Source organism: Telopea speciosissima, chromosome 9, assembly GCF_018873765.1.
Source record: "Telopea speciosissima isolate NSW1024214 ecotype Mountain lineage chromosome 9, Tspe_v1, whole genome shotgun sequence".
In the NCBI taxonomy this organism is placed as follows: domain Eukaryota; kingdom Viridiplantae; phylum Streptophyta; class Magnoliopsida; order Proteales; family Proteaceae; genus Telopea; species Telopea speciosissima.
In genome coordinates this window covers 29,792,052-29,808,948 of record NC_057924.1, presented here as the reverse complement: position 1 = coordinate 29,808,948, position 16,897 = coordinate 29,792,052, and the positions used below count along the sequence as shown (strand labels likewise).

Genomic DNA, 16,897 nt, shown 5'->3' with positions numbered 1-16,897 from the left:
CCAAGCCCAAAAAAGTAAAGAAATGCCCCCAGATAACCCCAAACGACCCACCCAGTCTGGTTTAAACCGAAATTGAACATATGCCGAAATAAGTCTTGATTCGGAGGTCACGACCCTCAACATCGCATCCACACGTCTAATAAGAGCCACTTTTGAGAAAATCAAGGAGCATAAGCCCTTCGGTGGAACAGCCTAAAAACAGGTATACAACTCAGGGGGGTAAGTTCCTAAAATAAACTTTACAGTCAAAATCATCCTTAAGCAACTCCACCAACTCCTGTGGGAAATCAGGAGGACAAAGAACAACTTCCCCATCTCCAGTATCCATGGCTGCCATAAAATCTGCTGGCTGGTTGAGCTCTCTCCAAACATGTCTGACCTCCCTGTGCTGTAATTGTTAAAAAAGAGAAAAAATGCGATCCCTAAAGATTTGCATATTCCAAGGGCAGCTCACATTCCCATTAAGGATATCTACTGCCAACTTGGAATCAGATCTAATGGAAACCCGAAGGAGATTCTTCTGAATGCAAAGATCAACCCCCTTTAAAATAGCATAGAGCTCCATGCCAAGGACCGAACTGTCATCTCCCTTGCCCGCATAAGCTATAATGGCAATACCTGCAGCATCACGGATAATCCCACCATAGGAAGCTCTATCAGCCATTAAGGACCCTTCACAGTGAAGCACTGCCATGCGAGTAGGAGGTCTAAACCAAGCACAAGTTTTCTGTGTAATCACCTTCCAGTCTACCCTAATCCCCCAAGTATCAGCCAAGAACTTATTCCTTGGGTTTTGAACAGCAGAAATGGGGAGGGTAGCACACTTGATGGCCATATCAAGGCGAATAGCCTCTATGATATGATCATGGGACCTGACTTTATTTTCAAAAAGCCTGCAATTCCTTTCCCACCAAATGTAATGCATCGTAGCACAAAAATCTAGCTTAGGAACCACATCCATCCTATCATTTGTACAGTCCACATTCGACAGCCAAGTAACCACATCCGGAAGATTAGTAGGGGCTGCTGCCAATTGAGAACAAAAAGAACTAATTCTGCTCCAAATGCAGGAAGAAAAAGGGCAATAAGAAAAGAGGTGATCATGGCTTTTCGTACCAACCCAACATAAGATGCAATTCGGCCCTACCTGAATATTCCTTTTAATAAGCTGATCTTTGGTAGGAAGAGCTTCCATAAGACATCTCCAAGTAGTGCAAGAATGCTTAGGGAAGTTTTAAGTAAACCAAACAAACTTATGCCACCTTACTTTAGGGGAGGGTCTCCTAACAATGTCCCAAGCTGATCTAGTGGTAAACAGACCATTAGGGGCCTTCTTCCAAACAATCAGGTCATCCGAATGCCTCAACATAGGAACATGATTCAGGTCACCCCAAGCAGCAATAAGATCAAAAGATCCATAAGAAGTAGGTTGCCAAGTCCCCTGTCTAATAATGTCCGAAACCATAGCCATACGATGTGAACCCGCATCATATCTGATCCGGTCCCCAAATTGTTTGATTAAAACTCCTCGGGGATGCCAATTATCAAGCCAAAGCCTAGTAAGATGACCAGATCCAATAACGTGATGAATATTGGGTTCAACCAAATGTCTATACTTGAGAACTTTGCGCCAAACCCACGAGCAATTTTGGGGGATTTTCACCGTCCAAATAGATTCCTTTTTAAGATAACGGGCATACACCCACCTAACCCAAAGGCTATCCTTTTTGGAAGCAATCCACCAAATTTGCTTAAGGATACCCGTAATATTCATATCTGTAATTCTGCGAATACCTAAGCCACCCTCATCCTTAGGTTTACAAATTTTATCCCAAGAAATGTAATGTACCTTTCGTTCCAAAGAGGGACCCGTCCAAAGGAAATTTGAGAACATGGACTCCAACTTCTGCTTGACACCACCTGGTAAAGCAAAGATGCCTGACCAATATATGTAGCAACCCTGAAGCACAGAAGTAAGAAGCTGCAATCTTCCTGCAAAGGATAAAAAACGGGCCTTCCAGCCTTCAAGCCTTTGCCTCACAAGATCCAAAATAGCGGAGCAATCTGCCATAGAGAGTTTACGAGGTACAAGTGGAACACCAAGATACCGAATGGGAAGCTTGGTTTCCACAAAATTCATTAATTCCAAAAGTTGCATCCTGACCGTTTGAGTGAGGCCCCCTAAAATAATAGAGGACTTAGCTCTGTTGAGTTTCAACCCAGAGTAGGTATGAAAGTCAGACAGAGCCCCCAAACAAGCCGAAACAGAGTCATGAGCAGCCTTCACAAAGACCATAAGATCATCGGCAAAGATAAGATGTGAAAGATGGGAACTTTTACACCTTGGGAACAAGCTGATTCGTCCTTCGCATTCCAACTTCTGCATTAAGGCTGTAAAACCTTCCATAGCAATAGTAAACAAATAGGGGGATAGCGGATCTCCTTGCCTAATTCCCCTCTTCCCCTTAAAATAGCCGGTAGGACTTCCATTAAGAAGGATCGAAAAGCATGGACTATCTACACACGCCTTCACCCACTGAATAAACTTGGCTGGGAACCCCATCCTCTCCATTATCACAAAAAGAAACTTCTTGCTCAGAGCATCATAGGCTTTATGCAAATCAATTTTCAACACTGCCATAGGAGAAGCCCCCTTCTGCTCAATTCCCCTAACCACATCATGACAAACCAGAATATTATCCACAATGGACCTCCCTTTGATAAACGCTGATTGGTTATCACTAACCACTTTCCCAACCACTCCTTGTAGCCTATTAGACAAAATTTTTGTAATAATTTTGTAAAAAAGGTTACAGAGAGCAATTGGCCTATATCCCGCAAAAGAAGAAGTAGAATCCGTCTTTGGGATCAGACAAATGAAAGTAGCATTAATGGAGCTGGGCACAATGGACTTAGAAAAAAACCATTTGACAGCCAAAGTAAGATCCTCACCAACCACCTCCCAAGCATGCTTGAAGAAAGCAGCCCCAAACCCATCCGGTCCCGGCGCTTTGGAATTCTTCATAGCAAAAACAACCTCCTTGATCTCCTTGTTTGAAACTTTCCCAATGAGACTAATTTGCTGCATAGAGTCCAACCCATGTTGTAAAGGAATAAACTCCGGGAAAAAGCCCACATCTTCGCATCAGCCCCAAACAGGTTCATGTAAAAGGAAACTGCTTCATTTTTAATCAAGTTAGGCTCCCTAATAATCTCATTATCTCCATTATGCACCTCCAAGATATGATTCCTGTTCTGCCTACACATCATAGACTTGTGGAAAAAGCTATTATTACCATCCCCCAGTTGAATATTTGTAATTCTAGACTTCTCCTTAAGGAACTTCTCCTCAATGCTAAGGGCTTCCCAAAGCTTCTTCTTGGCTGCAGTCTCTAAGGTAACCAAGTTGGAATCAGTAGGCCGAGCTGCCAGATTGGTTTGGATCTGAGTTAACTCTAAAAAAGCATCTTTCACTGCAAGAAAAACATCACCGTGCCTTAACATTTCGTAATCGTGCAGCAAACCGAAGAGTAGGATTCAACTTCATATCCACCGGGCTTTCCCACCCTTTAGCCACCACTTCATCGAACCCTTCTCTACCAATCCAAGCCTCAAAAAACCGAAAGGGTTTCCGGCCAAAATTTACCCCATCAAAAATAGAAACCACAGCTGGAGAATGGTCCGAAAGCCCTGGGGGCAAGAAAGTAGCTTCAGAGGATCTAAGAACATCCAACCAATTCAAGTTCACCATAGCCCTATCCAATTTGCAACAAACCCGAGAGCTGCCACCCTGCCTATTATTCCATGTAAAGAGCTCACCCTTCCACTCTAAGTCAACTAGACCCGTGTCAAAAATAAAGGAATTGAAGTCATCAATCGCTTCTTGCCGAACAATATCACCTCCAAATTTCTCACTTTGCTGCCGGACAATATTAAAATCACCTAGAGCCATCCAAGGAGAAGATATACTAGAAGCAAAACCCAAAACATCCCTCCAAAGCTCCCTCCTTTCCTCCACCGAATTGGAAGCATAAACAGCAGTGCAGAAGAAAGTAAGAGAGGATCCCAATGTGATCACTCTCAAATGAATAAATTGGCTAGACTTTTGGATTTCCTCCACTTTAAAAACAGCCGAATCCCAACCTACCCAAATTCGAGTAATAGCATCAACTTCACCATTATGAAAGTAGCTCTAGTTTGGTATAAACCCATCAAACACATCAGCACAATTTTCTATTTTCACCTTTGTCTCAAGAAGAATAGTTAGCTTGGCTTTGTTATCCATGATCACCTTCCTAATCCCATGCCTCTTAGTAGGGGCATTCATACCCCTAATATTCCAAGATATGCCGTTCATTTTAAATGATGGGATGACAAATCAATCCCCCCCTTACTAGGTCCTTCCATCCTAAAGCCTCCACTGTCCTTCAAAGGAATGCGTTGAGGGAGGAACTTAGTGCCCCTCCCACTAGGCCGGCCCAAAAGAGAAGAAGTCACAGAACCTGAAAAACCCGTACCTTGACCAGCCCGGTTCTCCGCTACCAACCTCTTCGATCTTTCCATATTTGCTGACGACTTGAAAGCTTGAACAGACTTGCCTTTCATAGCCAGTAGTCCATCTCCATCTTCACTTCCCACAGATGAACTTTCCTTGTGAGCATTAATATCAGCATCTTTCCTTATCATGGCCGAATCACCCCCATAATATCTGCCTCATTAGCATTAGGGATCTTCTCCAAGTCACGTCCCACCAAATCATCCATCTCAGATATGGTAATAATTGTTGATCAAACAACGGTCCAGGGATCAAACCTTGGTTCCCTAGGGAGACCAAGATATTTATCTTTAGGGTTTTGCACGCCCTGGGTTAGCCCATGGTGTCCCATGGGTGCCCCATTTTAATTTTAGGGTTTCCCATGGTCGCCCATGGGAACCCTAGTGCATCCCTATTAGGGTTTCTCCTTCCCTATTGCATTCCATAAAATTAATTATCACAATAGGGACGGAGAAACTCGTCTCTAGTCCATCACATGGCAAGAGGGATCCATCCCATACTCGAATGCGCAGCGGAAAATAATCGATTCGAGTTTCTTTCGCATCCCATAAATATTAATAATCAATGAACAGAAGGAATTAATAAAATACTGCTAACCTGGTGAGCCTCAAGTGTTGCTCCTCCAATAGACAGTGGTTCTTCCTCCAATGAGCACTCCAAGCAAACAGATCCGAACCTCCAATGGTGCTACCAAGGTTCTACACCCCAATCCCAGATGCCCTCAAACTCCTCAGCACAGATCTAGGGTTTCACAAACCCTAACTCTCAAACACAGGTGAGAGAAGCAAGAAGAAGAAGAGAGATCACAAGAGGGAGAGAGAGAAACCAAAAATGCAGGAGAGAGAGTGTCTGCTCCAAAAATGTGGAGAGCTCTTCTTCTGCGTATTTTTGGTCCCCTATTTATAATAATAGGGTTTAATTAAATCCTAGATAGATTTAATAGAGCCCTAGTGAGAGTCTGACTCTCTCTCTCTCAGTCTGGCAGTTCTGTTTAAACTCAAAGTGCTACACAAGTGAAGAAGCAGAATCTAATAGGGAAAGTATTAATTAGATTCTTTATTTAATTATTAATGGATAATTACAATTAGCACCAAATCCATTAATTAAATAAAGAGCCAATTAAATTAGCAAATTCCAAATAACTCCCTATATGATAACAATTTATCATATACAACCCCCCCCACTAATCAACACCATCATTATGGAATCTAGGGCATGTACACATGTACTGCCAAACCCCAATCCATAGTACATGTCCATATAAGAGCGTCTGTGCATCCAATCGGGTCCGAAAACTCGATAAAACACTTTATTTGAAATAACTATAAATAATGTATCATTTTATGTAAAATAAATTTTGCAAAACCATTTCCAAAACGGTACTGGATCCAGATTTTGATCCGACCATGCACAGACAGTCTCTATCTTGGTGTTCCCCAATCGTGCAGTGGTGACCGTGTTGGATAACTCCTTCACTCACAAAGTGTTCACGCATTCCCAGAACACCGGCTTTGACTCGCTTGAGTCTCAGTCATTGATGAACCAAAGAATGCGATCACACTTTGCAGTGATAGGGTTCCCTCAAGTACAGGGTGTCGGTGACACATGTCTATCCCTTCCTACATCGGCGCAGAATACATGAGAGAATCGACAAAGTAGATTCTTCGCCAATGCACACATCAAACATGTGAGCACTCGCATTCGACTCGACATCACATGTCTAGGCATACCCAATGCGACGACCATATGATAAGGGTGCCCAGCCCAAACCCTAGTCGTGACTACCATTTTAAGTATAACTTATGGACACATAATGCTCAAAAAGTTTATATCGCATGTGACAATATTAAACTAAAATGTATAAATGTTCAATACAAAGGTGAATCGGGTTGAACCGGATCAAACCGGGTTTGATGGACACACACTTGTCCAACAATCTCCCACTTGTACATCAAAGCCAATTCCCCATACATTTTAAACCCATGCCCTCCATGTGTTTCTCAAACACTCCTGGTGACAAACCCTTTGTCATGGCATCAGACACATTTTCAGTTGTGTCCACTTTAGAGATACTCACATCACTCTGCTGGATAATCTCTCTGATGAGGTGATACTTCCGCTGCACGTGCTTGTTCCTCTGATGAGCCCTAGGCTCCTTAGCTTATGCAATGGCCCCTCTGTTGTCACATAACAGGGGAATAGGGCCCGTGACAAGATCAGGGACTACTCTAGAAATGTTAGGAACTTCCTAACCCAAACACCTTATTAGCCGCATCACATGATGCAAGGTGTTCATAAAAATAGGGATCGGCTATAGATTTCTATTTTGTACTCCTCTATACAATGGCACCTCCACTCATTAAACTCGTAATGACTCACAATACCTACTGCATAGCAGACGTCCGGCCTCGTGCGTAATATAGCGTACATTAGACTTCCTACTGCTGAGGCATAGGGAATCCTCTTCATCTCTTTAATGTCTGTCTGAGACTGAGGACATTGAGATCTGGAAAGATTGACTCCATGTCTGAAGGGAACACTTCCCCTCTTGGAGTTCTCCATACTAAATCTGGCCAGGACTTTGTCTATATAGGTAGCCTGTGACAAGCCTAGCATCCTTTTCTGGCGATTTCTTACGAGTTTGATCCCAAGGATATAGCTAGCTTCACCAAGGTCTTTCATCAAAAACGTTGTGGATAACCACTGTTTTATTGATGAAAGGAATCCTACATCGTTACCAATCAGCAATATGTCATCTACATATAAAACAAGAAAACATACTGCCCTCCCACTGATCTTCTTGTAAATGCATGGTTCATCCATGTTTTGATTAAAACCAAATGATTTGATTAATTGATCAAACCTGATGTTCCAGCTCCTGAAAGCCTGCTTCAGCCCATAAATGGACCTCTGCAATTTGCACACCTTTCTTTCTTCCTCCAAGGAAGATAACCCCTCTGGCTGTTCCATGTAGATTTCCTCTTGAAGGAACCCATTTAGAAATGCAGTCTGCACATCCATCTGCCAGATCTCATAATCAAAGTGTGCTGTGATAGCCAATAAAATCCTGATGGATTTCATCATCGCTACTGGTGAAAAGGTTTCTTCATAGTCTATACCCTCTTTCTGGGTATAACCCTTTGCCACTAGTCTCGCTTTGAATCTCTCAACCTTTCCATTTGCGCCCTTCTTCCTCTTGAAGATCCATTTACATCCAATCGGCTTGACGCCAAGTGGTGGATCGACTAGAGTCCAGACCTTGTTGGAATACATCGAATCAATTTCAGAGCGCATTGCTTCCAGCCACCTAGTGGCATCAACATCCTTTAGAGCCTCAGAGTATGTCATCGGATCATCATCCGATTCAACCGATACCATGTGGAACTCTTCCACTGTTTCCTCTTCGGTTAGAAGAGTTAGCTTGGTGGGTGGTCTAGCAGTCCTCCCACTGTGTCGAGGTTTCTCAGGTGTTGGTATTTCAGCGGGTATGTCAGTTGGTCTCACTTCTGGCAGTGACATTTCTGAGCCATCTGATAGCTCTTTTATGACTACTGGTTCGGACCTCTGGGTCATCATTTCTTCCTCCAAAAATGTGACATGTTTACTTACAATGACCTTTTGGTCAACTGGGTCATAGAAATGATAGCCTATCGTGTCTTTGGGGTACCCTAAGAAATAGCATCTCGAAGTCCTGGATTCTAACTTGTCTGTCTGTTGCTTTCGCTCATGTGCTATGCAACCCTATACCCTAAGGTGTTGAATACTGGGCTTTCGCCCTTTCCACAACTCAAAGGGTGTCTTGGTTACAGACTTAGATGGAACCCTATTCAAGATATATATCGCCGTCTCTAAAGCGTACCCCCAGAAAGAAAGAGGCAGCTCACTATAAGTGAGCATCGTCCTGACCATATCCAATAGGGTCCGATTGCGTCGTTCGGATACACCATTTTGTTGTGATGTGCCTGGATTAGTTAGTTGACTAACTATCCCTTGGGATATGAGATGTTCTTTAAACTCATCCGATAGATACTCCCCTCCACGATCTGATCGTAAGGACTTGACGCGTTTATCGAGCTATCTTTCGACCTCGGCTTGGAATTCTTTGAATTTATCAAAGGCTTCCAATTTCCTACGCATCAAGTATATGTAACCATATCTAGAGTAATCATCGGTGAACGTGATAAAGTACTCATACCCATATCTTGCTTGTATGTTTATGGGTCCACACACGTCAGTGTGTATCAACTCCAACAGATCTGTGGCTCTAGCACCCTTATTGCTAAAGGATTTCTTGGTCATTTTGCCCTGAAGGCATGACTCACAGGTGGGGAATGGTTCCACCCTCAGACTCTCTAAGGACCCATCCCTCACCAATCTACTGATTCGGTCCACATTAATGTGACCCAATCTTCGATGCCACAGATATGTTGAGTTCACTGAGTGCTTTTGTTTCAAATCAACATTTGAAACAACATTCGCTCTAATAGGGCAATCTAGAAAATACAAACCACTTTGCATATATCCGGATGCCACAAAGGAATTATTAAAACGAATAATCAATTTAGAATTAAAGGAAAAACTATATCCGTCCAAAACAAGTTTTGAAACTGAAATTATCTTCCTCTTGAAAGAGGGTACATAATAGCAATCCTTTAAAACTAAACTAGCAGAACTAAAATTTAAAATAAAAGTTCCCACAGCCAACGCCATGGTCTCAGCTCCAGTGCCCATCTGAAGATGCACTTCATTTCTTTCCAGGTTCATTGTCTCCTTGAACCCCTGCAAATCATTGCAAATGTGAACAGTGGATCCACTATCCACCAACCAAGAATTGGTCGGTTCAAAAGACAAATTAGACTCATAAAGAACGTGAACATCACATGTACCTTCTTTAGCAGCCTCTGTTTCATCCGGCTTCTTGTCTTTCAAAGTTGCCAGGTAAGCATGACAGTTTCTTTTCCAGTGACCCTCCTTCTTGCAATAGAAGCACTTGCCTTTGCCTTTATTGCCAGACTTCCCACCCTTGGCTTTCAGGGTCTTGCCCTTACTTCCCTTTTTCTTCTTCTTCCCATTTGAAGAAGGCTTTACCTCAGTTGCATTGACCTCAGCCTTGTCCTTTTTCAAGGATGCTTCAGCCTCTACCAGTGCATTAGCAAGCTCGGTGAGCTCCATCTCCTTCTCGGACATCTTGTAGGACATCCTAAAAGGTGCGTAGACAGAAGTGAGTGACGCTAAGATCACATCAATCTTGTATCGCAGGCTGAAATCAGTCCCCATGGATTCCAATTTTTCAAACAGATTGATCATTTTCATTACATGATCCATCACTGGAGTCCCCTGAGACATCTTGGAGTTATGGATTTGACTCACCGCATCAGAATGTGCGTGTGTCAACTGCCTGTTGAACAATTCAGCAAGCTTATCTATTTTACCCCCAGCAGTGCGTATATCCTTGACTGAGTCTACAACTGATTTTTCCAATGATCCTAGGATATAGAGTGATGCCTTGGAATCCCTCATGAGGAACCCTTGCATCTCTTCATTTGCCTCAAAATCGTTCGGGTCGGGTTGAGGATGAACTTGTTCATCTAGAACGTATACGATCCTTCAGATCAGGAGCAACTTAATGCTCCGGTACCAATCGACATAGTTTGTACCACTAAGTTTGTATTCGCTAATGAGTGTTAACAGGTTGGAATTAACAGCAGCCATCGTATATTAATCTACACATGCACAAGTAAATAACCACATGCTAATTAATGACCATTGAAAATAATAAATTGAGCACACACACATCAATGGTCTTTCATGATTTGGGTTTCCCTCATAACCCAAAAGATGAATTGGATACCTACAACCCTTGCATGCATAACTTACCCTGTCGGAGTCATTATACACACCATGGTAGTGTGGACTAAGCTGTCCGCCTCATGGGCTTCCAATATTTTTCGGCCACCAGGGTGTCATGTCCAGATCCTGTCGGTGACATACACCCAAGTCATGTACTTACCTATCGCATTAGTTAGAATCATGGAATCATGAAAGATGGCCCACTGTCGCAGTGCCCTCTCACTATCCATACCCTAACGTATCTAGATGGAGGTAAAAATAGATAAATGCGTGACAGAGGTCCTGGCAATGTCCTGTCGGCTTATGCGGGGTCATGTCACACATTTTCTACATTTATCTTCAATAGGAGGTCATGGACATGTCTACCGATTAAGACTAGTCCATATCATACATGTATTGTGAATAAAGAGGGATTAATTAACTCTCACATACATGGATAGATTTAAACAACATAATTAATCAACATTAATTAAAAGTGATTATTGGATGGCGGCATTTTTATCAAAAGCAATTAAAGAACCCTCCCAATAAAAATAAAACTAATAACTTTGGGTGCATTTATCATGCCACGGATGCCACGCCTCGATCATCTCCTCCACCCGATCACGTCTTCAAAGTAGGTGACTTGCATCTCCATAAGCTTTGAGCACCACATGTGGATCACCATCTACATGCCCTGGGAGTCCTAACTCCTCTAAAATTACAATGGAAACCTAGAGAAATTCTATACACTTTCCTTTTCATAATAATAAAGAAACCCCGCATGGAGAAACCAACCCACCATTTGGGTTGCCCATGGGGTGGAGTACATTTGTTTATAAAAAAGAAAGGGGGAGAGAGAGAAAGAGAGAGAAGCATCACATCCACCCATAACCCCATGTATCACATACATAAACAATCCATCCATTTATTAGAATGTCATTCCCATAATCACATCATAATATAATTTCATGCATGGGCATTAAAGCAAGTGAACCAAAAATTAAAACATGGATTTCTTCAATTATTGAACCACCACATCGCATGTGATATCATGTATCCAAGCCCATAAAATTAAAATCGCATTTTAATTGCAAGTGGGTAAAGAGGGAATCTCTTCACCCATCATCATCCTCCAAAAACAAAACAAAATAATAAAATTCTGTTTTGAAAAATCTGTTTTTTTTTTTTTTTTGTTAAACTGGAGGGAAAACAAGGGGGGTGCATGCAGCCCACTTGCGCAGGCTGCAGGCACTCCCTGCGCAGCCCATAGGCACAGGGCCCACAGACAGCAGCCTTTGGCTGTAGGCCGTAGGCCTGCTGCCCATAGGCTAAAGCCCACGGAAAGCAGCCTGCAGGCCCGCAGCCCGCAAGCTTGCTGCCCGCAGGCAGCAGCCCACAAGGGGATGCGCACAAGGGTAGGTTCATGGGGAAGGGCGTGCACAGAGGCTTGGCAGCGTGCGCTCCCCCCCCCCCCCCCACATATAGAACATGATTAAAAAATTTTAAAATAAAAATTAGTAATCACAACCTAATTGGATACATGCTTCAATAATTGGAATAAACAAAACAAACCAAATCCATCATCACATGGATAGGTTGTTACACTAACAACCTTGTAACTACTCATGTGCACATGGGAAGGTTGTTACAACAACCATATCCTAACCACCCATGTGCCAACTTGCATCCCACTCATGATAATCATATTAACCATTAATTATCTAATATTCATGGGTGGGAAAGGTGGCTTTGATACCACACTGTTGGCTAAATAATGGTCCAGGGATCAAACCTTGGTTCCCTAGGGAGACCAAGATATTTATCTTTAGGGTTTTGCACGCCCTGGGTTAGCCCATGGTGTCCCATGGGTGCCCCATTTTAATTTTAGGGTTTCCCATGGTCGCCCATGGGAACCCTGGTGCATCCTTATTAGGGTTTCTCCTTCCCTATTGCATTCCATAAAATTAATTATCACAATAGGGACGGAGAAACTCGTCTCTAGTCCATCACATGGCAAGAGGGATCCATCCCATACTCGAATGCGCAGCGGAAAATAATCGATTCGAGTTTCTTTCGCATCCCATAAATATTAATAATCAATGAACAGAAGGAATTAATAAAGAACTGCTAACCTGGTGAGCCTCAAGTGTTGCTCCTCCAATAGACAGTGGTTCTTCCTCCAATGAGCGCTCCAAGCAAACAGATCCGAACCTCCAATGGTGCTACCAAGGTTCTACACGCCAATCCCAGATGTCCTCAAACTCCTCAGCACAGATCTAGAGTTTCACAAACCCTAACTCTCAAACACAGGTGAGAGAAGCAAGAAGAAGAAGAGAGATCACAAGAGGGAGAGAGAGAAACCAAAAATGTAGGAGAGAGAGTGTCTGCTCCAAAAACGTGGAGAGCTCTTCTTCTGCGTATTTTTGGTCCCCTATTTATAATAATAGGATTTAATTAAATCCTAGATAGATTTAATAGAGCCCTAGTGAGAGTCTGACTCTCTCTCTCTCAGTCTGGCAGTTCTGTTTAAACTCAAAGTGCTACACAGGTGAAGAAGCAGAATCTAATAGGGAAAGTATTAATTAGATTCTTTATTTAATTATTAATGGATAATTACAATTAGCACCAAATCCATTAATTAAATAAAGAGCCAATTAAATTAGCAAATTCCAAATAACTCCTTATATGATAACAATTTATCATATACAACCCCCCCCACTAATCAACACCATCATTATGGAATCTAGGGCATGTACACATGTACTACCAAACCCCAATCCATAGTACATGTCCATATAAGAGCGTCTGTGCATCCAATCGGGTCCCGCAAAACTCTATAAAACACTTTATTTGAAATAATTATAAATAATGTATCATTTTATGTAAAATAAATTTTGCAAAACCATTTCCAAAACGGTACTGGATCCAGATTCTGATCCGACCATGCATAGACAGTCTCTATCTTGGTATTCCCCAATCGTGCAGTGGTGACCGTGTTGGATAACTCCTTCACTCACAAAGTGTTCACGCATTCCCAGAACACCGGCTTTGACTCGCTTGAGTCTCAGTCATTGATGAACCAAAGAATGCGATCACACTTTGCAGTGACAGGGTTCCCTCAGGTACAGGGTGTCGGTGACACATGTCTATCCCTTCCTACATCTGGCAATAATACATGAGGGAATCAACAAAGTAGATTCTTCCCCAATGCATACATCAAACAGTTGAGCACTCGCATTCGTACCCTGACATCACATGTCTAGGCATACCCAATGCGACGACCATATGATAAGGGTGCCCAGCCCAAACCCTAGTCGTGACTACCATTTTAAGTATAACTTACGGACACATAATGCTCAAAAAGTTTATATCGCATGTGACAATATTAAACTAAAATGTATAAATGTTCAATACAAAGGTGAACCGGGTTGAACCGGATCGAACCGGGTTTGATGGACACACACTTGTCCAACAATAATATCCTTCCCAAGACCAGCTCCTTCAAATCTGCCCAGCTCATTATTCTCATGCATAAATATGGAAGATCTTCCCTCCCACTCCTTCTCCAAATTAGGAATGATAGCTAACGGTTGTGGAGTAGGATCTGCATCCTCTTTCTCACCTTCCTCAAATAAATCATTGCCAAGGAGAATTGCACAGGAATCTGGATCCAACATCATGTCGTCTAGATCATAATCAACCTCCTCCATCAGATGCTCCAGCATAGCAAAGGCATTAATGTTTGAAACCTCCTTGTCACTAGGCTGCCTTTCAAAATCTGTAACAAATTTCCTAGTAATCCTCTTACCAAACTTTGGCCCCAAGCTACTTGATTGAGCCTCACAAATTCCTGATTTTTTGCTAGAATTTGAAACTTCAAAATTTGAATTCTGCTCCTTAGAATCTCCCTGCCCAGCTGGCAGCTTGGTCTGAGCTCCGGCCAAAGAAGGAACCTCCTTCCCAGCAGCTCCTTTCACACGCCATTCTTGCTTGGTCTTCTGATTCTTCTGATGAGCTTTGCCACTGCCATACTTACAAGCATCTGTTACATGCCCAAAGACCCTACAATGCATGCAAAGAGGCGGCTTCCAATCATAAATCACCCGTTGGGTAAACACAAGACCATCTTCCCCATAGACTAGAACAGCCAAAGGCAGCTCCTTATCTACAGATACCTCAACACACAAGCGGGCATAAGAGAGCCTTTCCATCGAACTAGTCATCTTGTCTGTCACAATAGGCTTCCCAATGACGCTCCCTATAGAACTCAAAGCTTCAGAGGACCAGAAATGAAGAGGAAGATTGGGCAGAGACACCCAAACTGGGACAGAATTCAGGCTCACCTTCTCTAAATTAACATCCGGACTCCAAGGGCGAAGGATCATAAGTCTCCTTTGAACATACCAGGCCCCTCCTTCAAGAACCTTAATTTTATCTTCTTCAAGGTTAAAACGAAAAATAAACATACCACTATCCAAAAGATTAACATCAACATATCCAACAATCTTCCATTGCTTCAATAAAATATCTCTTACATAAATAAAACTTGGCCTACCTTCAATGAAATGCCCCATAAGGGTGTTCTCCCATCGATCCAGCCCTTTGTTCACCACTTCATCCGTGCACTTTGCAGCCAAGACCCCATTAATCAATTCAGGTTTAACAAAAGAAAGCTTGAGACCATCACCATAAACCGAAGAAGAAGCAGAAAACAATGCTGACCATGGAACACCTGCCTTCAATCTTCTCGGATCAACACAGCACTTCCTACACTCACCATTAACATCACCATCCCTATCTTCCACCGCCGCCACCTCAGGCTGCCCTTCAATCTGCAGCCCCGAGCCACCACCCTCCACCAAGCCTCCAAGGGCAGGCCACTCCTCCACCCCCGAACCACCATGAGCAGCATCCCCTCCCCCATTGGAACTCCCCCCCCATCCTCCGGAATGAGTAGAGGAGCTAATGGCCTGCTGGCCATCTCCACGAGCACACCAAGACACTCACACCCAAAATCTCCAAAGCTTCTCTCTCCTCAAACAGAAAATTTCCTTGAATTTCGAATCGATACCTATTTCGGCATAAGTTCTTTTTCGATTTTAAACCTGACCGGGTGGGTTGTTTGGGGTTATTTGGGGGCATTTCTGTACTTTTTTGTGTTTGGGATTTTCTACAAGGTGTCCTTATCTCTTATTAGACTTGTGAATGCGCGCTGCTGAGGGTCGTGACCTTCTAATCGATACCTATTTTGACCTATGTTCATTTTTGGTTTAAACCAGACCGGGTTGTTCGTTTGGGGTTATTTCTATACTTTTTTGGGTTTGGGATTCTCTAAAAAGTGTCCTTCTCTCTTATTAGATGTGTGGATGCAATGTTAAGGGTTGTGACCTGCAAATCGATACCTATTTCGACATATGTTCATTTTCGGTTTAAACCAGACCAGGTCGGCCGTTTGGGGTTATTTGGGGGCATTTTTGTACTTTTTTGGGTTTGGGATTTTCTAAAAAGTGTCATTATCTCTAATTAGATGTGGGGATACGATGTTGAGGGTCGTGACCTTCGAATCGATACCAATTTTGACATATGTTCATTTTCGGTTTAAACCAGACCCAGTGGGTCATTTGGGGTTATTTGGGGGCATTTCTATACTTTTTTGGGTTTGTTATTTTCTAAAAAGTGTCTTTATCTCTTATTAGACGTGTTGATGCGATGTTGAGGATCGTGACCTTCGAATCGATACCTATTTTGGCATATGTTCATTTTCGGTTTAAACCTGATCGGGTGGGTTGTTTGGGTTATTTCGGGGCATTCTTGTACTTTTTTGGGTTTCGTATTTTCTAAAAAGTGTCATTATCTCTTATTAGATGTGTAGATGTGATGTTGAGGGTCGTGACCTTCGAATCGATACCTATTTTGACATATGTTCATTTTCAGTTTAAACCTGACCGGGTGGGTTGTTTGGGGTTATTTGGGGGTTTTTCTGTACTTTTTTGGGTTTGGAATTTTCTAAAAAGTGTCCTTTTCTCTTATTAGACGTGTAGATACGATGTTGAGGGTCATGACCTTCGAATCGATACCTACTTCGGCATATGTTCATTTTCGATTTAAACCAGACCGTGTGGGTCGTTTGGGGTTATTTGGGGGCATTTCTATACTTTTTAGGGTTTTGTATTTTCTAAAAAGTGTCCATATCTCTTATTAAATGTGTGAATGCGATGTTGAGGGTCGTGACCTTTGAATCGATACCTATTTCGGCATATATTCAATTTCGGTTTAAACCAGACCGAGTTGGTCATTTGGGGGTATTTGGAGGCATTTCTGAACTTTTTCGGGTTTGGTATTTTCTAAAAAGTGGCATTATCTCTTATTAGACGTATGGAGGAGATGTTGAGGGTCGTGACCTTCGAATCGATACCTATTTTGGCATATGAACATTTTCGATTTAAACCAGACCGGGTGGGTCGTTTGGGGTTATTTGGGGGCATTTCTGAACTTTTTTGGGTTTGGTAT

At 42.6% G+C, this 16,897-nt stretch overlaps 1 protein-coding gene across 1 annotated transcript; it reads right to left on the bottom strand.

Annotated features, from left to right (window-relative positions):
- Positions 1-211: 211 nt before the first annotated feature.
- Positions 212-4,605, bottom strand: LOC122638815. The gene is made up of 7 exons (XM_043831664.1): positions 4,518-4,605; positions 3,497-4,143; positions 3,297-3,444; positions 2,257-3,138; positions 1,321-2,064; positions 455-1,026; positions 212-388 (listed from the first exon to the last, which is right to left on the bottom strand). The coding sequence occupies exons 1-7, from the start codon at positions 4,603-4,605 to the stop codon at positions 212-214; spliced, it is 3,258 nt and encodes a 1,085-aa protein (XP_043687599.1).
- Between the last annotated feature and the right edge of the window lie 12,292 nt (positions 4,606-16,897).